Source organism: Podarcis liolepis (genome assembly GCF_965112155.1).
Source record: "Podarcis liolepis genome assembly, chromosome: 2".
Taxonomy (NCBI): domain Eukaryota; kingdom Metazoa; phylum Chordata; class Lepidosauria; order Squamata; family Lacertidae; genus Podarcis; species Podarcis liolepis.
Genome location: NC_139555.1, coordinates 44,283,458 through 44,308,608, shown reverse-complemented (window position 1 = coordinate 44,308,608; position 25,151 = coordinate 44,283,458). Strand labels below are relative to the sequence as shown.

The 25,151-nt window shown below is 47.5% G+C and overlaps 2 protein-coding genes across 2 annotated transcripts; one reads left to right on the top strand and one right to left on the bottom strand.

The window, feature by feature from the left end:
• Positions 1-133: 133 nt before the first annotated feature.
• Positions 134-4,769, top strand: WDR83OS (WD repeat domain 83 opposite strand). Its single transcript, XM_083481470.1, has 4 exons — positions 134-298; positions 1,364-1,469; positions 3,301-3,398; positions 4,554-4,769. The coding sequence occupies exons 1-4, from the start codon at positions 249-251 to the stop codon at positions 4,618-4,620; spliced, it is 321 nt and encodes a 106-aa protein (XP_083337596.1). The 5' UTR covers positions 134-248; the 3' UTR covers positions 4,621-4,769.
• A 13,318-nt stretch (positions 4,770-18,087) lies between these two features.
• Positions 18,088-20,819, bottom strand: IER2 (immediate early response 2). Its single transcript, XM_083481441.1, has one exon. It carries the CDS (start codon positions 20,555-20,557, stop codon positions 19,802-19,804), a length of 756 nt encoding a protein of 251 aa, XP_083337567.1. The 5' UTR covers positions 20,558-20,819; the 3' UTR covers positions 18,088-19,801.
• Positions 20,820-25,151: the final 4,332 nt, after the last annotated feature.

Here is a 25,151-nt window from a genome sequence, read left to right as displayed (position 1 = left end):
AACCCTGAAGGTTCTCTATTCCTTCCCTCAGTTGAACAACCCATAGCATCTCCCCACAGAAGATTAATCCGCTAAAGCCTGTTCAGTACCGCGGCCTCGGGAATGACCGGAACGAGAAGGCTTGAACTCTCAGGCGTTACACTCTTAGTTGTCCCCTTTGCGCCACTGAAAGGAAGCGGAAGTTAGTGTGGCGGCAGCGGCGACCGGGGGGGGGGGCGCCGCTCGGAGTTAGCCAAAGGCGGTGCACGATGGCCGGTAACAACGTAATGGACCCGCGGCGGCCAAATCGCGTTCTCAGGTCAGCGGCGGGAGGCCGTGGGGGCGGGTGAGCTGCCCGGGCAAAGCCACGGAGAGGGCGCGAGTTGGGCGACCTTTGGCACGGAAAGATTGAGCCGAGGGAGTGGCGTGTGATGCGGAAGGGGGCGCTGAGACGTCACCCCTCGCTATAGCGCGGGACGGGCATGGGGTCGCCATGGCAACGCAAGGCGGAGGGCGAGAGAGAGGGGCGGCCTTTCCTAATAGCCACCAGACTGGGCAATAGGGGAAACTTTTCATGGGGGAAACTGCAGCAGAGGGAGACTCAGGGACAGAGATGGCTAGTGGTGGTTGACTGGTGATGATCAAAATGTGCCCCAACTGCAAGTCCTGGTTCAAAGAGAATAGTGTGGACTGGCGTGTGCTGTCACTTAGCTAGAAAACTTCCCCATCACATATCCATCACTTTTTTTAAAAGGGACACATGAACATGCCAGAAACACAGGGCAGTTACACCTTTTTTTTTTAATAAAACAAAGTTTTTAAAAGTTTACAAAATAGTATTAGCAGCTTGTGATGCTGGTCACTAATGATTTCATGGATATATAGAAAGCACTCATCCTTGCAACATACAGAAGAAGTACAATATATAATTTTCACAACAAATTCATGTAATATGAGTGCTTGGAAAATCCAGAAAGATGTGACTGAGTAACCTTTAGGAGAGATGTTTTTCCTGAACTGTGAGAGAACAATTTTGGAGACTGGCACCATTTCTTTTTCCACAGACACTAGAGCAGGTTCAGAGAATGTCTGGCCTCCAGATGTTACTTAAATATGACTCCCTTTATCCCTGGCCATTGGCCATGTTTGCTGGAGCTGATAGGAGCTGTATTTCAGCAACATGTGGAGGACTAAAGGTTCCCCACACCTAAACAACTTTAGGCATATTGGCTTGAAGCTGCACAAAGCCTTATTAGCAGCAGAGAAACTCCCATTGATGTCTTACTCCTTATTTTGATATGGTGGTGGATAAAGCAAATGTTTTATTTTCAAGCATAATTTAAAATGTTTTCTTTCCACCATAATGGGAATTTTTACTTTATAGATACAAACCTCCATCCACAGAGAATAACCCTACCCTGGAAGACCCCACACCAGACTACATGAATCTACTGGGAATGATTTTCAGTATGTGTGGCTTGATGCTGAAGGTGAGTATTGCAGTGCTTGGCCTTTTGACTTCAGGACATGCAGAACACTAGCTGAGCAAATTAAGCACAAGATTCTACCAGCTGCTTGTTATCTTGTAATTATTACACTGCTGTTGGATTGTATAATTTTGAAAATCATATAATCTCTGGAAGGTAATCTGTCATCAACAACCCCAGGTTAGTTTAATGTGCCTAACAGATCTTATTCTAGTAGTTAATGACACAGCCTCTTTTCCTTCTTTCTGTCGGATTAACTGCATAATATTCCTGTGCTTAAACCTTCCCTATTTCCCTGCTATTTTAGTCTCTTCAAGGAATGCTACCCAACTGCTAAACAATTATTCGCAATAGTCAGATAAGAGAATAGTGCACAGATGATGAACATTTAATGTGCCCCAAAGGCTGATCAATCAGTTGAATGTTGAGAGTAAATAATGATTTCATGATGCTTCAATTTATGTTAGCTATGGAGTCTAATTTGCAATTACTTATAAAGATCTCTGAGTCAGAGTGCTTCACTTTTCTTCTAGATTAGAGAGGTAATAACACCTGTCAATTGTAGTAGGAGTCTGAAATGATATCAAGTGATTGAACAATGGCATTAGTTAATAATTGTAATAAGTATTACAATAATACAATTGTAATAATTGTAACAATTACAATGTGATTCAACCATAAACTCCAAATTACAGCATCCATTTAAGTATATGATATGTCAAATCTATGCTAATATTAACAGATGCTTATAGTTCATCCAGAAAAGGATGAAATCTTATGACAATGTATATACATATTATATTAATTTAAAGAGCATTTTATTTTTCATTAAGACTTTGACAAATGATAGCATTTAATGAAAAAAATACAGAAAGACTTACTCTGTAACAATATATTGAGATCTGTATGGTAATATCTGTGTCTTTGAACCTTAAAAATGGCCAGTAAATGAGTTAAATTTCCATTTGATTGTGTTTACTAACAAAACGTTGAACTAAAGCAGGGGTAGGCCAGATGCGGCCCTGTCGTCTTCTCAATCCAGCCCATGGACGGTCCAGGAATCAGCATGTTTTTACATGAGTAGAATGTGTGCTTTTATTTAAAATGCATCTCTGGGTTATTTGTGGGGCATAGGAATTCTTTCATTTTTGTGTTGTTGTTTTCAAAATATAGTCCAGCCCACCACATGGTCTGAGGGATGGTGGAACAGCCCATGGCTGAAAAAGGTTACTTATCTCTTTCTTGTATTTTGCACAGTTCCAATTCACAACTAACATTGGCTGTTCTGACACAAAATTACAAAAGCTGGCTCTTTCATAGTTAGTTTTGAGTTTATATTATATAGGTGAACACTCTAGATATTTGAAATGCCCATGGACAATTTGCTATCATTTGAGAGGTCTGAATTCGTTAATATGACTTTCATAGTTCCCTGGAAATCAAATATATTTTATTATTTGCGTGTCCATTTACTTTGAATGAGCTTCATCTAGCAAAATGTATCCATCTTTAAAACTGAAGACAACTCCACAAGGGCAAGGGTCATAAGCTCAGTAACAGAACTTCTACTTTGCTCCCAAATTCCATCCCTGAGGTAAGGATTGGACTGTCCCCTACCTGAAACCCTGGAGAGCCATTGTCAATCATTGTAGACAATACTGAGCTAGATTTAGCAATAGTCTGACTCACCGTAAGGAAGTTTCCTGTGAATTGAGTAAAGAAACAAAGCAGAGTGCTTATCATGGTTTTACACTTTTACTAAGGAATAAATAGTATTGCTTAATCCTTGAGACTTCATTAAAGTTTTCACTACATTACTCTGTGTTGTTTGCAGCTAAAGTGGTGTGCCTGGATTGCTGTCTACTGTTCATTCATCAGCTTTGCCAACTCTCGGAGTTCAGAAGATACCAAACAGATGATGAGCAGCTTCATGTGAGTCAGGTTCTTTTACTTCTCTCAGCCTTTCATTGAGTCCTGTGTTAATTTCTTTCTGCTGCCAAGTCTACTTTGAGACAAGAGGCACACAGCTGCTTTCCCTTTGCCACAAACAGTATGCAGTTGCACATGGAAAGTTAAGGGTACAGCACTTGTGTGGAAACATCAACCAGCATCTCTTGCCAGGAAACTATTGCTCTGAAAGATTATAAAGCTCAAGGCAAGCCCCACCCTGAGGATCCCTCCATTGGAATGGAAATGAGTGGCCTGGCACCTTGATGCACCCACGATGCCGCTCCTGGGTGTCACTAATCCAATCTTCCCCATGCCCAAATCCAGTCTGGGCTAATTTCTCTATTTATATTTAATCTACCACACTGATAATTTCTCTTTTGCTGTTTGTCTCAGCAGATTAATCATTGGTAACAATACTTCTTCCTTTTCCTCCTAATCCATTCAACCTCATTTTGGGGTAGCCTTAATCATTCAGACCTTGGAATAACGTATTCACAGATAAATGTTTATTCTGCCTTTTTCTTAATAAGTTCCATTCTTTCTGATTAAGTCATTTACTTCCCAGAAACCTTGAAGTGTTGCTTCACTAGCCAGACTAGGGCTGTGGGGCTTGGGCTCTCCAGATGTTGGGTTCTAAGCCACATCAGCCCCAGCCAGCATGGCTAGTAGTCAGGGATGTTTATAAAGTTGTAGCCCTCCAGATATTGATAGACTAGGGGCTCCACATCCCTGATCCCAAGGATCCTAATGTACATGCTAGCTCACTTTAATATGGCTATGGTGCTAATTTTCTGAGCCAGCTCTATCTGTGGCTAGCTGTTCGTTCTTTGGGAATTGGGCTAGCGGCTGCAGCAGAAAGAGGTTCCCCTTGTATCAGACTCATTCCCCAATCCTCCATTGTCTCTGAGGGATGCACACACAGGACACACAATCAAGTTCAAACCCAAGTCAAATACACAGTTCCCAATCAAGCTTAGTAACACATCCCATATAAGCTTTTTAATTTGAATACACTGAACACACTCAGATTCTTTGGTCACATTTGTAATTCATTCTGTTGACATTACTATTTGCATTGCTATTATTAGTGTAATATTAACGTTCCTGCCCTGATTATAACTCCTGCCTTCTTTCCAGGTTGTCTATCTCGGCTGTAGTGATGTCCTATCTGCAAAACCCACAACCCATGTCTCCTCCTTGGTGAAAGGTTATTGCCTCTCTTCAGAGCTCCTCTTGCAAAGCAGAGGTGCACGCCCTCAACAGAGAGGACTATTTTCTCCGGCAATGCAGATCCATTTGCACATGTCTTGGGAGTACTCATTTTGCTGCATTAATAAAGTGATGGTTATTAGAGATGCTTTGGCTACATTGCCAACTTGGCTTAGTGTGTTAATACGTAATGCATTTCACTTGAGCTGTACTTTAGTTCTTAGCCAACCAAACATCTACAGTGTGCTCTGACTGTACTTCCTGTACTGTTCGGGTTTTCTGCCCAGTTAAAAAAGGAAATACTCCTATTCAGAATAACAACGTCCTCAACTTTTACAAACCAATTAAAAGAAGCACCTGCTTTTAGAATCAAGTACTGAAGCCAATTAGCGTACCACAGAAACCATCTCTTGGGAAACTCATTTGTGCACATATCTCTGTACTGCTAGGTAACTTCCCACTGTAGGCTGTAATCAGAGCAGGAGTGCTGTACAGTAAAGGCATTTCATCAGACAACTTCCCACATCTAGCCCTGTATTCTGAAGGTGTCCGAGGCAGCAACCTTGCTCAATATTGATTTTATGTTAAAATCTTTGGATTTATTTGCAGCAGTTTTACCATGCTGAAAAAAAGTGGGGGGGGGGGGACAACTGAAAAAAGTGCATTGAGCAGCTTGCACCTGTTTGTATATGTGTATTTTTGCACATACAATGAATGTGATTCAACAAAGGATTTAAAACAATAACAAAGGATTGTTTTATGCAATGCATATTTTGTGGGTGACTAGTCAGATTTGTACTAGAGTTTGAGTTTAGAATGAGGTGGTAGCAGTAGATGAATGATTTTGCACTATTAAGTCTAGTATTACCTTTTACATAAAACAAGAACAATCAAACAGCAAGGGAAAGACTGCAGCATTATTCTTCTCGTTTGCTTTAAGGCTCTTTGGCTAAGTGCCAGGGAATGGGATGCAGCTGTTGATTCAGGCGCTCTCTTCCCCCTCCCCATTTTTTTCTAGGCTTTCTGCCTTCCAGACAAATCCTCCTGCATATCTTTGTGAGGAGGGAGGACGCTTGACTGGTCTGGGGGAGTGGTAGAGCTGCAATACCAAGCAAGAGGGGCTGCGCTCCCAGACTGGGAGGGAATCCAGCCTGGGAGGGCCTGTTGTAGGGAGCTGGGATCACAGGAGAATTTGAAGGGGCTGTCAGTCACGGGAAATGGGGAAAGGTTTGCTTAGTTTATATTTGTGCCGCTGCACAAAGGATGGAAAGGCCCTCGGGTAAGTATCTCAGGACAGATGCCCTTGCGATCACTTTAAATTGATAAAAAGTTGTGGTTGGTCACGTATTTTAACTGGCTTTGCTAATATCACCGAACCGTGACAGGCAAAAATTAAGCAAGCGAAGCTTTCTCTAGCATGGCAGATAAAGCTTCGCCTGCTTCAATTCCGTACTGCGGTTTAGAGCACAAAAGCAGGAGTTGTACACGCAGCAACAAAAGGCAGCGACTTCAGATTAGCCAACTAAAATTGCCCTCGCCAATCTCCCCGCTCCGTGCTATCTTCGACGCGTTGGAGGAAATTCTAGCGTGGTACGGAGCCGGGGGACTGGCAGGCAAGCTTACTCAGAAGCAAGAGGGTGCGAGCCGGGAGGGGGGAATGGGGTTTTCCTCTAAATCGCGTTGACCTGGGGCAGAACCCCTTTAGACCAGAAAGACGAGTGTGTTTGGGGAAGCGGGCGGGAAAGGATCGTGTGGATTCGTGAACTCCCGCTCACCGGCTTTGTTTTGAATATACATTGGAAACCCTTTCATCCGATCGCGACTTCTGCGCCTTTAAGAGAGTCGAAACCCCCTTCCCCCCCGCCGCCGCCGCTCCCTTCCCCTCCCCGATCTATTTTGGCTCGGCGCTGCTTTCATTTCCGCCTTCCTGTTCCGCAAGTGGTGCCAGGAAATTCCCCGCTTCCGCGCTGGCCGGGCAGGAGCCGGGGGCGGAGCGGAGGCCGCGTAGCCGGTGCGGAATGCAGCCGGAGGGGGCAGGCGCAGGCTCCAGCTTGTCCTCTTAATCGCACACGCCACCCAGGAGGCTTAAGGAGGCCGGCCAGAGGCAGCGTATCCCTCCGCCCTGACCTACATTTCACGCGCTCCCGAGACTTCCTTGCAAGGGCGGGGAGCCGAACACCTGGATCCAGGCCCCCGTTCACACGTGACGCCGGGCCCGTGAGAGGAACAGAGGGCGGCTTTGCACGCGCCTGCGTGGGCGCTGCCGGGACGCCGCAGACCCGCAGGCCAGGAAGGCGTTGCTATGGCGTGCAAACATTGCGCCGCAGCGGCCTTTGAAGGCGGCTCCGCGTGTGCGAGATAGATCCTTGCCTGCCTGGCGTCTTGTTTAAACGGGGCCCTGATGCTGGTATTTAAAGCACCCCCAGGACGTCTGATGCCTGACTTGGAAGCTCGGCTCCTTAGCTCCACATGGCTGGGCTGTGGTTGCTTCGTAGTGAAGGAGGCTCCCTCTTCGCACTGTTAAAGACCCTGCCCTTAATAGGTTGTTTCACACATTCGTAGGCTGCAACCCTGACAGTAAAAAGCAGATTTAAGAGAGCCGAGCCCACACGTTCCACTGCCCAGCCTTGGTTCAAATAAAGACCTGGTTGTTTTCCCCAAAACGAAGGGAGAGTATCCAGGTCATGGAACTACTGAAGGATACTCCTGAGTTGTTTTTCAAAAGAACGGGGCTATTTATTTTATCTTACTCAGAGCAGTGAAGCTTGTTTGATGAACAGCTTACGTGTGTAGAGACCTTTGCCCTGCATGCAGTAAACCTAGTGTCCTCCCCTACAGCACTCTGGAACTGAGCTAACCACCAGGAAACACTGGTGGAGTGCGTGTTTGGGTGTAGCAAGGGAAGATAACCAGCACCCAGTTGCGATGTGTGTCTGAATGAGTGTGTGCTTTGTATGCAAACGGTCCCAGGTTCACTCCAGGTAGGGCTATTGAAAATTATTGTGTTAAACCATGAAGAGACACCGCCAGTCCATGTGTGTAGACTAGAGTTTTCCAAACTGTGTCGGCCACAGTATGTAGGTATGTCACACGAACACTCCTCACGCTCCTCCTCGGGCTGCAAAGGGGTTCATTTAACCTCCTCTTTGCTAGTAAAATTGAATTAATGCGTTGCAAAATAATGCATGTCTAAAAAGTGTGTCAACAACATGAAAAGTTTGGAAAGCTCTGGTGTGGACCTACATGGACTTGATAAAAGGCTACTTCCTATATTCTGTTCTATAGTTAAAACAAGAAGACTGACAATTATGTGTAAAAAACTTGAATATAGGCAAGATCAGCATAGTGACCATTCACAGCAGCTGTATGGTACTTAAGGAGCAGAGAAAAAGTGCTGTGAGCAAGAGATACCCATTTGTTTGGATGACACCTCCCTGTCTGTACCCCTGACTTCCTAACAGACAGCAGAGGGCAAGCGCCAGGGATGGGCGATGTTGGCTGCACAGGAAGAAAAAGGGAAGTGGCTGTTGGAGGCGGGGTGGGGAGCTACTGCTTTGGGGAAAGAAGGAAGGAAGGAAGGCAGCCTCACCCTATCAATGCTGCTTCCTCTTCATGTCTGCCGCCACCAGAATGGGCAGTGCCAGCATTACTGATTTACACTAAAATACAAAACACTGTTTCTAATTACATACTTAGTACAACAGATGCCTAAACTTACATTTTAGAAGACATTTGTAGGCAGCCCTGTTGAGGGACATTTTTAAGGACTGGTGTTTTTATTATGTTTTTAGATATGTTGTAAGCTGCCCAGGAGGGTGGCGCTGTGGGTTAAATCACAGAGCCTAGGGCTTGCCGATCAGAAGGTCGGCGGTTCGAATCCCCGCAATGGGGTGAGCTCCCGTTGTTCGGTCCCTGCTCCTGCCCACCTAGCAGTTCGAAAGCACGCCAGTGCAAGTAGATAAATAGGTACTGCTCCAGCGGGAAGGTAAACGGCATTTCTGTGGGCTGCTATGGTTCACCAGTAGCGGCTTAGTCATGCTGGCCACATGACCCAGAAGTTGTACGCCGGCTCCCTCAGCCAATAAAGCGAGATGAGCACCGCAACCCCAGAATCGGTCACGACTGGACCTAATGGTCAGGGGTCCCTTTACCTTTACCTTAAGCTGCCCAGGAGGGACGCGGGTGGCGCTGTGGGTTAAACCACAGAGCCTAGGGTTTGCTGATCAGAAGGTCGGCGGTTCGAATCCACGCAATGGGGTGAGCTGTTGCTCAGTCCCAGCTCCTGCCAACCTAGCAGTTCAAAAGCACATCAAAGTGCAAGTAGATAAATAGGTACCTTTATGGCGGGAAGGTAAATGGCGTTTCCGTGCGCTGCTCTGGTTCGCCAGAAGTGGCTTAGTCATGCTGGCCACATGACCCAGAAGCTGTACGCCGACTCCCTCGGCCAATAAAGCGAGATGAGTGGCGCAACCCCAGAGTTGGCCACGACTGGACCTAATGGTCAGGGGTCCCTTTACCTTTACCTTAAGCTGCCCAGAGTGGCTGGGGAAACCCAGCCAGATGGACTGGGTATAAATAATAAACTTATTATTATTATTCCTAAAATCCATTATTTCATACAAAGACCCTAACTAAACTTGCATTACATAGTGCTATGAATTCGGGGGGGGGGGGGGGGACGGACGGACGGACTATATGCCTGGCCAGTGGCAGACTTTGGGTTCTCATATTTCAGCGGCACCCTGGGCGGCATCAAAAATTATCACCTCTCTACCTCTTGTGCTTCACTCTAAATCATAGTTGCTGCGTCCTCAACGGTGCTCCCAAGGTTCCGCGCCCAGTGCTCCCCTAAATCTGCCTCTGGCCTGACCCCACTTCTAATTGCTGGATCCAGTACAGATTCCATTTCTGGAATAGCCAATTTAGCTTCCCAGTAAGGTAATGAACTTCTAAGTATGGGCCTTTAAGGTAACCAAGGAAGTGGCTCTGTGCTAGAAATCACATAGGTGGGTTCCCCTCCCTCAACTCGCTGGTAGTTACAAAGACAAAGCCAGAGTTAGGTCTTGAGTTATGTGAGCTAGAAGTTGCCTGGCTGAGCAGCTGGGAGACGGAGCTATGCCTGATTTCTGCTGGAATCTAAGTGTGGAGATGGGAGAAGCAAGACCCTCTTGGGGTGTTAATGCTGTGAACCCCTCCATCGTAGGCTCGGGTTGTATAGATGTGTGAATAAACCACACATCATAAAGACACAACAATCTCCACTGTCCCTCATTCCAAAGGAAACCAAGCCCTCGGGGTACCCTAGAATCTCGCACCACTCAGAGACTGGGTGGCGTGCAACAATTTGCTCCTCCTTCATTAGCATAAGTGCGCATGTACTCTTTCTCCCTATACCTCTGGTCAGCAACTAGATTTTGTTAGATGGCCACTTCAGAATGGAATAGGATTGGCAGGCCCAGAACCCCAGCCTCCATCCCCAAAAGTGGCCTGTCACTGAAGCTTGTGACAGCTGCAACTCTCATCGTGCTCCTCTTTTATCTCTTGCTTTGCATCTGAGTGGTCAGGCAGTGGGAAATAAATTTGGCCAAGTGGTCATTAGTGTACACTTCTGCACTACACACAAATACATATATTATGGCACATTAATTACCACTTCATAGGTAAAGGGACCCCTGAAGTGGGTCCAGTCATGACCGACTCTGGGGTTGCAGCACTCATCTCGCTTTATTGGCTGAGGGAGCCGGAATACAGCTTCCGGGTCATGTGGCCAGCATGCCTAAGCCGCTTCTGGAAACCAGAGCAGCGCATGGAAACGGCGTTTACCTTCCTGCCGGAGCGGTACCTATTTATCTACTTGCACTTTGACGTGCTTTCCAACTGCTAGGTTGGCAGGAACAGGGACCGAGCAACGGGAGCTCACCCCATCCTGGTGATTTGAACCGCCGACCTTCTGATTGGCAAGTCCTATGCTCAGTGGTTTAACCCACAGCACCACCCACATCTCCCCAATTACCACTTCATATATGCATACAATTTTCTCTTTTTTTAAAAGAACCCACCATGTTAGTCTTTCCAATACACACACATGTCCAATATCTCACTGACACAAGTGCAAGCCATGAAATGGTTTGCACACTTATGGCGAAAAGGTGTCTGAGGACTCCCATCCCCTTGTCCTGAATGTAAAACTCCCTAAGTCTTGTGTTTTGGAAGGAGAAGAAGCTGCTTTGTATGAACTTTTTGGATAAAAGTAGCAGCTGGTGGCCAGTTGTGAAACTGAGCTTGTCTATGGGATGCAATTTCTGAGAAGCAAGATTAGTTTGGGGTCATTCCAGAGAAAAGAGAAAAGTCTGGCTGCTGGCTTTCTGCTTCTAAAGCCACAAGGCCTTATTATGATGAATGAAAACTGGAAGGAGATGGAACTTTGGAAATGCCCAGAGGAAGACTGAGCAGTGGCAAACCAAGTACAGATCACAGCATTCGGTCTTTTATGTGTCTTTGACTGAGAAGTTCTACTTTGCTTCCAAAGTTTCACCACCCATACAACCACTCAGTCCAGGCTTTTCCCAGCCAGGTTGTTGTTTGAACCCAACTGGCAGTGTGCCCAGGTCTGAACTCTGCGAGTGCCGCCCTGCTAGGGCGAGGGCAGAGAACAATCAGTATATTCCCAATGCCACCTCCCTAAGCTTGCGCCGCCAGCACTTTTGCATGTGCAGCCAGTGTGGGAAGGAGAAGGTGGAGCTGCAGGAAGAGAGATGGTCTCGGTAGCCTTGGAGCAGCAGAGGTATTACCCAAGTGGAAGAGGAGGCTCAGTCCAATCACCACTCTCCGCCCTGGCTACACTCTAGAGATGCAATCGGTGGGAACTGCAGGATACTCAACAGAGAGTCATATCTGGGCAGGAGGAATTGCAGTCTCTTCACCACCCTGCATAGTTTCAAAGTACATACAGCTCTCTCCCACACAATTCCAGTCACCTCAGTGGCTCCCAGCCAGCATGTACATAGCTTGTCAAAGACTGAAATATCTTTATAGATATTTATAGGCATTTTATAACAGGACCTTCATGGCCTGCTACTTCTATTTCTTGCCCGCAATTCTTGTCTCCCCATGAAACTCATCCCTCTCCCCACTTCTTTCACCGTGGGATAAAATGACAAGCTGCTCAGGGTTGGGATCCCAATTTGCCTGATTGATAGAACTGACAATCCTGTGCTATTCTGAAAAGCAGAACCAGAAGAAATCTGTGCTTCATTTCCCTATCTAACTATGTGGGCTTCCCTTCAGTGCTGGCAGAGGCATGCCTAGGATCCCTTGTCCCCTTGGCAGGGAGCCATATTGGAGCCCTGCCCCCCTCTGGGTGGAAAAAAAATATCACTGTACTACAATAGCCACATTGGAAATTACTACATTTTACACAACCTAAGTACAGTACTCGAAACATCCAGGGTGAAGGCAAAGTTAGGAGGAAGGGCAAAGAAGTCCACACGCCTTCGTGCCACAGTGCAGGGTGGATGGGAAGCTTCTCCCTTGTTTGATTTCGCTGTGAGACACATATATGGTCTGATAGATGGTACACCCCTGAGCACTGGAGACATAATTCCTGCTTTTCAATTTAGAAAACAGTTGGCAGACCGTTTCTGTTCCAATAAGGGCTGGTTCTCTCACCCAGATCCAAGGGCACATGGTAAACGTTCAAAGAGTCCGAGCTTGTAGCATAACCTGCTCTAGCTGTTTGCTTATGCAGCCTGCCTACAAAGCAGTTTCCCAGGGGTGCTAATTATTCCGAGGTGTGGCCCGTAATTGCCCGGGTTGGAGCAATTTAATGAGGTTGTCTGGCTGCTTCCCTGCCCAGGATAATATCCCATAGTAATTCCACATGCTGAGGAGTGTAGTAATTGTGGGATCCCAGACTGCCGCAGCAATGTGGCAGATCATGAGAAGCATAGCAAGGGTGCACTCACTCAGGTCAAGGGAAGCTGGGCAGAGAAAAACAACTCTGAATGAAAACCTTGAGCAACTCCGGAGGGCTGTATGCCTTTCAGACTTAACCTTCCATTCAGATTGGCTGGTGTATCACAAAGAGCAAGGACTGAGCCGTAGCTGAGGATAGATGGGAGATGGGGTTCTGGGCAGAAGGAAGTAATTGAAAATATTGGCAGGCAGGAGTAATGAACTGGAACGGAGAGCTTGTTTTGACAGGGATCCATTGATCAGAGTAGTTGGGGAGGAGGGAGTTATTTATTTAAAAAGCTTACAAGCCACCATTTTAGCAAAGAACCCTCCTGTGGCAGCTCCCAACATTATGTCAACAGCATGTAACTCTTAATAAATGTAAAATGTACAACAACAACGCCATTAGAAACAGTAACCGGCAACAACATTGTAACACTCTACCCAGTAAAAATCACAAAAACAAAAGAAAATCACAACAGTGTTACAACAGCCCAATTAGACTCCTCCTTAGACATGTGGAAACATAAAGGCTTGCAGTGATGGGACCTGGCTTATCATGGGGCCACTGCCAAGAAGGCCCTGTCCCTTGTGGCCACCAGCCTAATTGCTCCCACAAGGGGTGGCAGAAATAGAGCCTCAGAAGCAGATCTCTCAGTACAAGCAGGTGGATGTGTGTGAAGGCAATTAAGGGATAACTCCTGGTTTCTGTCTGCAGCCACAGAAAGTGTGGGTGAGTAGTCGCTGCCAGGGGCCTGGAAGCTGGTCTTAATCACCAGCTTTGTAACCTGAACAAGCCACTTTCTTGGCTTGAACAAGCCAGGAATATAACCCAAGGATCTTGGGCAGTATCACTTTAAAAGGGTATGCAGATAGCAGCGCTTACGGTTTGGGAGACTGGGTATGCAAACATCTCCTCTGAATGAGTTACTATAATCCCCCTTGATGCTCTAGTATTTTGCCCTGTGATAAGTAGCACGTGTATTCTGAATGCAGCAGGGCTGGAAACTATTTCTCTTCCTGCCTCTCACTAAATGAGACAAAGCAAAATTTGGTGAAACCAGAAGAGAGAAAGCTGAATTTCCGTACGAACTGAAATATTTTGTCATGTGGCAGCAAATAACTGGCAGAGAAAGCAGCTGCGGTCACCCAGCCAAGGACCTCATCAGGCTGAAGGTGCAAACCCCTTCCCTCTGGTGCTCTCCCCTCCCCTCTTCCTCCCCTCTCCCCGTGAGAACACAGGAACTTTAGCAGGTGCCGGATACAGCCCAGCTCATGGTAAGGCGGAACAGGCCATCCGCTTTGGTATCCTGTCTCCAGGGGTAGCTGATGCACAGGAAATCGACCTAACTGCACTGCATTTGGTGTGCCAGGCCTCCTTTGCTCCGCAGCCCCCATATCCTGGCTTAGATGCGTTTTCCTCCCCTCCTCCTCCTCCCCCCTCTCTGTCCTTCAGCCTGTGCCTTTAGGGGGTGGAGGGAGTTCAGATTCCTGGCAGAGAGTCACACTGTGTGAGTGGGAGCCATTAGCTATGCTGCCTTTGTTCTGCTGGAGATGTGCTTGGGGCGTTATCAAAGACCCTTCTGTCTTTTCACAGGGGGAGTGTCTTGCACAGGCAATGGCGTGACAGGGCCCCTAGGTGCAATGCAGAATCGCCTGGGCTCTCTGAGGGTTTCCCACACAGCTAGAAAGCTTAAGGGAGGGGGGCAGGGGAGGAAGACTGTGGAAACATTGGAATTCACACACAAGTCTGGTATAATATTGCAAACAGGGGGGAGAAAACTGAGGGTTTTAGTTTTCCAGGTGCCTTGCACTTCATTTGAGGTGGGAGGGAGAAACCATACAGAGCATATGCTAAATAACTATGTTGCATAACAAATGACATGTCAGAAGGAACCCAAAGCTGTGGGATGTTTTCACTGTCCTTTTGCTTCCACATATAAGCAGCAGCCTTATGCAGAGGCATATTGTAGCCTGTGAGCTGCTGTGAGTCAGAGCAGATTTTCAAGATACTGAGCAGACTCTTACCTCATCCCTCCTACCTGAGATCCTTATATGCATGGCAACACTTTGTTGCATGTATTACTAGGGACACTGGGAACTACAGCTGGGAAAATTCTCCATTGTTTTCAGTGGCCTCCTGGGCTGCAAAGGGAACACTGATTACTTTTTTAAAAATTAAAAAAATAGCCCTCACCAGAACACATTGTGATAAGATTAAATGGTGTATATTTCCTCCAAGTGCTTAAAAAATATATATTCCTCCACGCCAGGAGGAAATGGATTTCCAGAACACACAAGGAGGTAGACTAGAAGGCATTGCATGGAAAGCCTTGCATCATTTATAGCCAGCATGAAACGGCTTGCAACTTATTCAGTAGTCTGGCAGAACAAGGTCCACCATGTAGCACGAAGCAAGCCTGATCCTTGCCTTGGGCAAGGAAGTTCATAGCCATTCTCCCCTTATGCCTTGAAGTTGCTAACAAGGATCACTTGGGGGAATGGTTCCTAATTAAATTTATTCTGTCACAGCCTGTGCTGTAAATATTGGGAAGTCTATCTCTGCCATAGATTAACTGATAAATAAGATGCACTAAATAGGCAACATGCTTTATTCAGCTCCCATATGGTTAGTGAAAGTGGATTTTACGTGTTCATGTTCTACAGGACTCTCCTTATTGTTAAGTACTAGTTCAAATGCACAGGTTTTAACATATTCTTCCATATACTGGTCTTATCTTGAAACGTTTAGCACTTAAGTTACACTGATGAAGATGTTACAGAATTTTTAAAGTATCACAGGATGAAAAAGGCCACTTCAGATTTCTGTGAGGCTCAAACTTCTACAAAATGCCAATTAATTGGTATTTTGAAAACAGACGCCTATCATTTGCTTCTTTCCTGACTCAAAAAGAGACAGAATTGCCTCCTCTCTCCAAATACACACATTTGTTCAATGAAGAATGTGTGGCGAGTCTTGACTCCAAACTCCAGCCTTACCTCTAGAAATTATCTTGCCCTAACTTGTTTAAATACCCCCCTCCCCATTCTCTTTTATATATCATTGCTGTGAATTAAAGACGTAACACAAAACCCCTTTGACTGAAAAGTAACACGAGCAGTTAAGGCCTTGGGGCACATGGGTGTGCCTTCTAACTCTAGTCAGACCTCCTTGGCTGTGTTGTGAGGCACACCAACTACACTATGGAAGGGCAAAGATTATGGCCAAGATCTCAGCAGAGCTCCGCAGACTGAGCCAGCATCTTTGGTTCTGTCTGTACAAAATACTCTGCTGTCATAGGAAAGGAGCAGTGGCGTAGTGTGGGTTGTCAGCACCCGGGGCAAGGCAAGTAATTTGCGCCCCCTAACCTGTGGATTTTAGCACTTGAGTGCGAGCGCGCCCCCCCAGATGTTGCGTCTGGTGCGGCCGGCTCCCCCTGCGCTACGCCACTGCAAAGGAGGTCACGGCAATATACCCAATCCTATCAGGCCAAGCCACTAGTGCATTTTTCACAGAGAGACAGAGCTCCTCCAGCAGAGACTGGCTTTCCAGCTGACTCACGAGACTGGGTGGAGTGGGTTTTTGTGGGAAAATTTAGGGCTGGGCTGAACTTGAGGCCTAGTTCTCATTAACATAAGTTTTCTATGCGCAGGGAAATGTTTTTATCAAGAGGCAGAGAGCTCATGCAAGTCCTGACCTGTAATTCAGATGCAGCACAGCTCACACGCAGGTTTACAACCATAGTTTAGCCTAAGGATTATCATGTGTCCAGCAAGGCATAATCCTACTCTTTGCAGTGAAAGCAAACAATAGTGGCTAACTGGTGTCAGTCATTCCTATTCCAGGTAACTTAGAGCAGTGTTCCCCAACATTGGGCCTCCAGCTGTTTTTGGACTAAAATTCCCATCATCCTTGACCACTGGTCTTGCTAGCGAGGGATGATGGGAGTTGTAGTCCAAAAGCAGCTGGAGGCCCAAGGTTGGGGAACACTGACTTAGAGCACTTTACACCAGTCGAGGAATTAAATCTTATAAAAGCACTGAGGCAGGCAATCAGCATTGTTGCAGAAGGGAAAATTACCAGGTTATGGCCTCTAAACTGGCAGCGGCTCAGATTACAAGGAGTAAATTCCTGAGCCTTGAATCACGGCAGTGTTCCTTTAACCCCTGGGGGCTCTTCCCCATTGATCTCACCCCACCTGCTTGCTCAGCTGTCTCAGGGAGCATCCACTGAAACTGGAGGGGTTCTGAAGAAAGTACTTAATAAATCCTTCGTGCATTACCCTTAGCTTTTTAACTACCGATGCTAAATCCTAGACTTTTCCCTGAAGCACACATCCCAGAGTGTGTGAATTATTTAGGAGGCACACTTACATTCTTGATTATTCTCCCAACATATATTTCATTCCGTCAGTCATCAACCACCCCCTTGTTTCAAATGTCTTGTGGTTGTATTTGAAAATACAAAAATCACTGGGACTGAAACAAAGACTTATCACCACTTTGCTGAGGGTTATTAAATGAGGGCATCCCTCACCAAATTAGAATGTATACATCTGTCCTGTTTTATATTTCAGTTGAAAGGGACTACACACAACCTTCCTTGGTGATTTGCGACGTTGCTCAACATCCATGGGGTCTAATCTGGCAAACCTGTATTGTGCCAACAAGTTCTTATGACAAGGTTTCCATTACATGATCAGGGATTGCAGACAAGCCTAAGTTGCTCCCTTAGGGGACTACCTCGAGATACTGCTACTGTTAATGTTTTGCAAAGCATACTTTAAGCTCCTGCCTGCCAGCCCTATCCGCTGGCTAGTGGCCCATGTTTATGGAAAGGCTATTTTAGTTCCATCATAAACAAGTTTACAAGCTGTTACTGGAGCTCTAAATATAAGTTTCCCATGCTCTCACACCCATCCTGAAACCAAGCATTGTTGTTATGCAACTCGACTTGCTTGACCCATGCTACCCAGCATGGTGAGATTTGAAAAGTGATCTTAGGACCCTATCGGGACTGGACTGCTACCCAAACAATCAAGGCTAATCTTGTTGACAACCCCTTCTCTCCCCATTCCACCCACTATTAGAAACAGCTACATAATCAACAAGTTCTGGATGCCCCAAGGGTCATAGAAGGCTAATTCATAGAAGGCTGGGGGCAGAGCTTTGGAGAGTTTGTTTACTCCGTATCTCAACATTGAATAGTTCAGATTTGCAAGAGCCCACATGCTTGGAAGTTTGGCTCTTTAAATGTGCTGTTGGTTAAGGAACTAAAGGTTGCCTGCCCTGTCACTAACTTTGCTGTTCCCCTTGTTTCTTTTCTCTAGTTCCTTATTTTGTACCTTGAGTAGTTTAATGTAGTAGGAGGCCTCATACATTTGGAGGTAGGTTTGAGTAGCTGCTTGAACATTCTCCCCTCCCATATCCTCTCCACCAAGAGAAAATTCTCAATGAAGTTCATAAATGGTTTTGTTTTTTTTAAATTAAGAACGGAACACCACAGAAGTAAAAAAAAAGATGGCCTTTATTTCAATGACCAAAAATATTAACACCATGAGGATAAAACCAAATAAACTTGTATTTTGCCCTCTTTGAGGCAAATGCAGATTACATACAATTAGCATTACAAAGTACCTTGACAGTGACCATTCTACTGCCCATTTTGAAAACCAGTTTCAGAAGACATTCTTACTGTTCTCCTCCCAACCCTAAAGCTTGAATCAAACGAACACTTTTGAAGCACTGAGATGACACAACAGATAAATCCAGCACAACAGCAACTGTTTCATACATTTGAGAGAAGAGAGTGGAGGAAAAAATCATGAACAAAGGCAAAAACGGTGTCAAGAAATCTCATGATATACTGTTTTTTTGTTTGTTTTTTAGAGACAAGACACTGCAGAACACACCCATTTAAAGAATACAGGTTTCTTTGCCCCCATTCTCCTGATTTGGGTGAAAAATATCCAAGCTGCATATGGAGTGGAAAGAAAAAAATGTTTGTGGATGTAAAACAGTACCCCTCATTACTGTTCAGTGCATAAACAGCTTCAGTCATCTAGGAAAACCGCCAGCGAGCTTTTAAGATGACATCTTTAGGGGAAGAAAAACCACTTGTCTTCCTCTCCCCCACCCTCCAGACATTCAGGGCTCCACCCACACCTTAAAAAACAAAAACCACAACAACCACACACACACACAGCCAAGGCAACAGAAGCAGGAAATCCCCTGCAGTCGTGGACCCAGTGTAATGCAAATGCTAGTCATATGAGAGATGTGTCATAACTAGTATGACTGGTTGGGTTTTTTCCCCTCCCCTCCTTCTGTTCCTGCTCAGCACACACACTTTGGCAAGACTAATCTGGTTCGGAGATCTTCTCTGGCACAAAGAAACAGGCCACTTCATCGTTCTTAATTACTAGGTAAGAAAAAAAGGGATGGCCCTGAGGAAAAGAATACTGGGCAGACAGGAGCGGGACTGACAAAAGCTGCTTTTCTTCGACAATTCTCAGCATGACTCTTTTTAACCCTTCAGGGGAGCTGCCTAACAATCCTTAAGACCTTTCCAGTCCCGTTGAGGGGGGAAAAAAAGGGGGAAGAGGAGACATAAACATAAACTCAGATCTGGCAATTAACTTTAGTTAAGGAACGGCAGAATGAATACGTCATTGTTATCGACTAGCACCAAAAAAAAGTGCACCCAGCACACATCGCGCTTGCTTTCCGCCCGAATCCGGTTTCCGAAGGCCCGACGGGCTGCGAGCCTCCCCCGTTTTCCAAGAGTTCGCTGCCCGCCGCCGCCGCCCCCCCAAAGTATCGTGTCCCGTCACGCCGCCGCTGCGTCCAGTCCGGCGCATAGCGCACCGCAGCCGCGTTCCGGGTTTACTGGCCGAGGTGGGGCGTCCTCCTTCGCCGCGTTGCCCGCAGCCTTTTGTCTCGTCGTCTTTCCCAGCCACCAGAGCGTCTCTCGCCTAAACCCGGAGGGGGAGAAAATGGGAGGAGGGAACCCACCAGCGCTCCCCGCCGCCCGCCCCCAGTCCTTCACCAGCCTCCCGCGGCGCGTCTTCCTCGCCGCCCAGGCCCCGCCACCAAGGAGAGGGGGCCGGCGGGCCGGGAGCGGGAGGTGGTGCTCAGCTCCTCCGCCGAGAGAGGGGCTTCAGCAGGTTCCGCTTCTCCGCAGAGAGCGAGGTTTCCAGCTACGAGTCCCTGGCGGGGGCGCTTTAGAAGGCCACCACGGCTCTCACCATTATGCTCAGCACGCCGTCCCCTTGCCTGCAGCTCGCCTTGGGCTCGTCTGCGCCTTTGGCCGGCGGAGGCTGGAGGATTAAGCCGGAGAAGCGGTCCTGGAGGACCCTGGCTAAGCTCGGGAAAGGCCCCTCCTGGCGCTGCGGCTGGCGCTCGCCTTCCTCTTCCACCAGCTTGGCTTTCTTGCTGGGCACCAGACCGGCTTCGGCGGCGCCGATCTTGCCCAGGCTGCTGCTGCGGCGCTTGCGGCTAGGCTTGGCGGCGCCCGCCTGTGGCCCGGGGGCGCCTCGGCTCCACGCCGGCGGAGGCGCGGGCGAGCTGCCGTCGGGCTCCTCCTGGGTCTCCATGGGCTCCGGATCAAGAGTGGCGCAAGGCAGAGCAGGCGGCGGCGCCTCCGATGGCTGTACGGCGGGGAGAGGCCCCGGCTCCGACAGGGCGTGGGGGAAGGGGGTCGCCGGAGGCGCCTCCAGATGTTGAGGGGCGGGCGCCTCGCCCTGCAGGTCCAGCTGCGGCTCCGGGCGCCCGGCAAAGTCCTCGCCGCTCCCTCCGCCCGCGGCCATCTCGTCCTCTTCCTCCAGCTTGGCCGAGAGGTAGAGGTCCCGGGCGTTGCGCATCACCAGCGACAACTGCAGGCTGCGGTGGAGACGCAGGCCGCCGCGCTGCATCCGCGAGTGGTACATTTTCCACACCGACATGGTCATAATGCGCTGCGCTTCCTTCTGCACTTCCATGATGGCGGAGCCGGCTTCGCCGCGGTTCGAGTCTCTTCGGCTTGTTCGGGGGCTGCGAGGAGCCGGGAGGGAGACCTCTGGCGCTTTCTCCTTAAAAGGCGAAAGTGACGCGTGCCCCCGGGTCTTAATTGGTGTTTGTTTTGCTTTGCTTTGCGAAGCGCAGCCTTCGGAAGAAGCCCTTCTCGTGACGTCCGCCCCGACTGAAGGAGGCCGCGCCCAGCGCGCTTCTTTTTATACCGCCGGTGATCTCAGCGCCTGGGCCTCCTCCGCCCACTTCGAGAGCCGCATCCGGCCTTTCGCAGCGCGCCACTGGCTGCCCTCCCCGCCAAGGGGGAGGGGGAGGCGGAAATGTCAGGTAGTGGGGGAAGGGAGGAGGGAAGAGCAAAGGGCTCGGCCCCCCTCCAGCCAGCCAGGCAGCCAGCGGGAACAGGACTTGAAAGCGGCTGCTCCTGCCGCCGCCAACAACAAAAGAGGAGCCTGGAACTTGGGCTGCCTGTGATAAGTGCGCTGCACAACTGCCCACGCAAAGCTCGTCCCCCGGGAAGAACTAAGGAGCATGCACGACCTGTGGCTGCAGATTCCTTAGCTCATTTACTTAAGTGTAGAGGTGTTGGCTTCACTGGAAGCACGTTTCATGGGTTTGGGTTCGACCGAAATCAATAGGGCTGGTTTCCATGCACGTTTACAGCTGGGAATTATGGGGCGGGTTTCCATGCACGTTTACAGCTGGGAATTAAGAGTGTGATCAGAATGGGGCAATACATGGGCATCATCACTCGGTTTCCCTTCACTAGAATACAATTGATGAATGGCAAATGAAGGACCATAGTAAAGTTGTGTTACACCTGCCCATTCATGCATGCAGAAGCCATCATGGCCCAAACACAGTATCAAGCTGGTGAACTTACCTTTAAGGCAGGGGTAGGGGACAGGGATGGCTCTGCCCTTTGGAGGATTGTGAGGTGTCAGCCTCAAGCAGCAAGATGCTGAAGGACTAGGAAGCAGGCAGAGCGCAGCCTGTCCTGAAACTACTGACCCCAGAAGTGGCGGAAGAGTGTTGAAGCAAGGTGCAGCTCCAAATCTGGTGGGCTGCTGCACATGGTGGGGAAGAGACCATCTTCACCACAGGTAGCGGAATGTCTTCAGCCTTCCCTGGTGGGGAAGCCATGGCTCTCTGGATGCCTTTGCCGGGCTCCCATCAGCCTCAGTCAGCATGGCCAGCGATGATGAAAGTTGCAACCCAACCATCTTTGGAGGACCACAGGCCCTGCTTTAATGGGCTGCATACGTGGAAATAACGATTGCACAAAATCTGTGAAATATGGCACCTTCAAGAGGTGCTCAGTGTGTGCAGTTAGGAGTGTTGCAGAAAATGCTCAGTGAATGTCCAATCAGGCCAATACTGTTTATTTCTGCCCGCAGCAGAATCTCTATTTCCATGGTTCTGAAAGCATCAACCAGGCATTGCTGCAAGCAGAGGCTAGAAGACATACCTATATCAGCTCTGTCCTGACTAATCTTAACCAAAAGTTTTTGTATATCTTCAATGGACTTGGAGGAAGGCTATTGATCCACTCCCCATTTCCTATTCACTAAGGCCAGATTCACACATAAATGTAGATCTTATGATTGTACCATGCTATACTTTTGATGAATGAAATATCTGACTTCATTGAAAAGCCTTGCATTTGAAATTACATGCCTTGTTAGCTACTGGGTTAGATCTCTGATGGCTCATTCACACACACAAGCCATCCATTGCTTGCTTTTATAATCAAGTAATAAAGATTTGCGTGTAAAACAGCTCTAGGAAATGAGTAAGCATGGTTTCCCACTTCAACTGTTTTCCATGAGGGACACATGTTCCATGAGAGCCAGTGTGGTGTAGTGGTTAAGAGCGGTAGTCTCATAATCTGGGAAACCGGGTTCGCGTCTCCGCTCCTCCACATGCAGCTGCTGGGTGACCTTGGGCTAGTCACACTTCTTTGAAGTCTCTCAGCCCCACTCACCTCACAGAGTGTTTGTTGTGGGGGAGGAAGGGAAAGGAGAATGTTAGCCACTTTGAGACTCCTGAAGGGGAGTGAAAGGCGGGATATCAAATCCAAACTCCTCTTCTTCTTCCTCATCCATGATCGTTTGCAAGGAATCCCTACTGATTTTAACAGAACTTGCTCCTGAGTGCAGAAGACTGTAGCCTTAAATGGCTTACTGCATCTCCCACATTCATAATTAACTAAAAACCTGAATTGGCCATAATGTGTTGTTGATTTTGCCCTTCTATCATAAGTGATACCTAAACACTGTATGTGCATTTAATTTGCACTGATTTAAACAGAACATACTTCCAAGTAAGCATGTTCAGAATGAAAGTGCCTTAATTGTGTCAGTTGATGTCCTGGGGGAATTCATGGTAGCAATTCTCTTAATTTTTTGCTTCCTTGGGTTCCCTTTCTGGACTCCCAAAGCATGCCATTCTCGTTCTACTCTATTTGGGCCATACCCAGGGGAAAGGTGAACTCTGACCTATTTTTGCTTTGACAAACCACAATCACCAGACAATTATTTCTTAGATTTGGAAGCTCATTACAGTACAGTTAAGGACTCACATTCTGTAGCAAATCTGTTTTATTTTTATGCAGAGTTACTTCTAATGCAAATACAATCATATATATGTATGAATTATTTCAATTTGATTTGCTGAACTATTCAAAATTGCCTCATTAGCTAAATCAACCACAAAATCTTCAACTGCACTGTGGTTGCAAGTTGATGCTTGCAATCCTCATATTTCATCAAAAGCCAAGTAAGCCTATGGGACTGCTGAACTCTCAACAGAATATGGTGCGGAAGTCATTGTAAAAGACCTCTGGAACTTCAAAACCAAAGCACTGCAAAAACTATTTAACAGGCACTGCAGGTGTAAGTAAATGGTGAGCAAGATACACTTTCTGAAAGCTCAAGCTCTTGCCCCATCATGCAGATTTAGCTGAAGTTGTCAGATTAGTAAGCACTGACTGCACATAGCTTTCAGCTTTGTCTTCAAGGAGCTGATTCACTACTTGGAATGACAATTTTTTCACATCCGTTTTAACAAGCCCAAAGCATAAAAAGGTCAGCTCCATTCTTCCTGTTCTCTGACAAGAGCAAGTATAGCCCAGATAGGCAGAGGCCAGACTCTGCAGGCAGAATCCCTTCTGCAGCTTGACAACAGAGCCTTACAACTGTAAGACACACATTACACTTGATGAGCCTTTATTGGCATGGCTGGACATGCAAGAATTCTTGAACACTTTGACACATAATGCTTTCGTGTACAAGACGTTTTGCACACAAAACATATTAAGAATTCAGGCTTGCTGCTGGGACAGTAGCAGTTCCCACCGTTGACCAGCAAGTATCTTGCAGGAGCATGAGTGGGAGAGATGGTGCAGGCAGGTAGTTTTTCCTGCTTTACAGCTCTCATTGCTCAACCGAGGGAAATACTGAGTCCTAGTCATGTGTCCCTTCCTCGGGAACAACAACCACAGTAAGTAGCAGAGTGTGGGGGAGGGAGCTTCTTTCTCTCTTCCTTGTCAGCTTGTGTCACTGGAATTGTTATCTGCTGCCTCCCTCCTCTGCCAGCATTGCTGAAACAAGAAATTGTGCTGTCGCCACCACGGCTATTCGACTGGGAAGAGGATTCCAAGCTATGGTCAGTGGGTCTTGCTCTCAGTGGGTCTTGCTCTCATTTTCCCTTATACTCACCAGGCTTTGTTACTAGCCGTGCGCGCACACGCTACTGAGAGGTTATGTTGCGCTCTTTTTGCACGCATCACAGTTTACTAAGTCACGTTCACGCACACGTATCAGAGGCTTTCACTTTAGAAGCAAATCTTTCACTCATTCGTGACAGAATCAGAGGCCAGTTCGCATTTTTACCAGATCAACCCGATCACTATGGTGACTGAGCGAGGACTCTCTCTTGGATCCCCGTCGGTTTTCTCTCCAGGGCTTCCTTCGCTCAGCAGGCTCCTCCTTCTATTTAGGTCACCCCAGCCTCTCTGCTTACCGCTTCCTGCATGTATTATTGGACCATGACGACAGGGGCGGAGCCAAGGCTGCGTTTACCAACGTTGTAAAATATGCTTACGCTCGTAGCAGGACTGCTTCCTGTGTCCATAAATGGGCAACCAGACGAGAGACTCCATTGAGTTTCCGGGAGCCTGTCCAAAGAAGGGCTCTGCGCTTGCCCCTCCCCCTTCTGTTTACATACTGCCGCGACGTGATGTAACAGGGCACTCTAGATACACAAGTTGCACACAAGCCACTAAAGCCTGCCTTAGCAATGTAACCTAAAGGCACAGACTCCCTCATTAGAAACAAATACTGTACTGCTTGTATTAAAAACAAATATTGCCTGGATACGTTTCCTTTTTCGCACATACACGGCCGTAGGTCTGTAAATACTTATCACTGAACTCCCGCGTGATCTAAATGTATTACCTTCTTCTCATAAACTCAACACGCCGTCCGTCCATGCACAACCATCTTTGCTGGGTCGCATGCAACCCGTTTTGCACGTGCTCTGCGTTGTTCCCTCCACAGCCTCGCCGCA

Coding starts and splice junctions, on each gene's coding strand:
- WDR83OS (XM_083481470.1), top strand. CDS start 249: ATGGCCGGTAACAACGTAATGGACCCGCGGCGGCCAAATCGCGTTCTC. Junction 299..1,363: donor CGGCCAAATCGCGTTCTCAG/GTCAGCGGCGGG, acceptor TTTACTTTATAG/ATACAAACCTCCATCCACAG. Junction 1,470..3,300: donor TGTGTGGCTTGATGCTGAAG/GTGAGTATTGCA, acceptor TGTTGTTTGCAG/CTAAAGTGGTGTGCCTGGAT.
- IER2 (XM_083481441.1), bottom strand. CDS start 20,557: ATGGAAGTGCAGAAGGAAGCGCAGCGCATTATGACCATGTCGGTGTGG.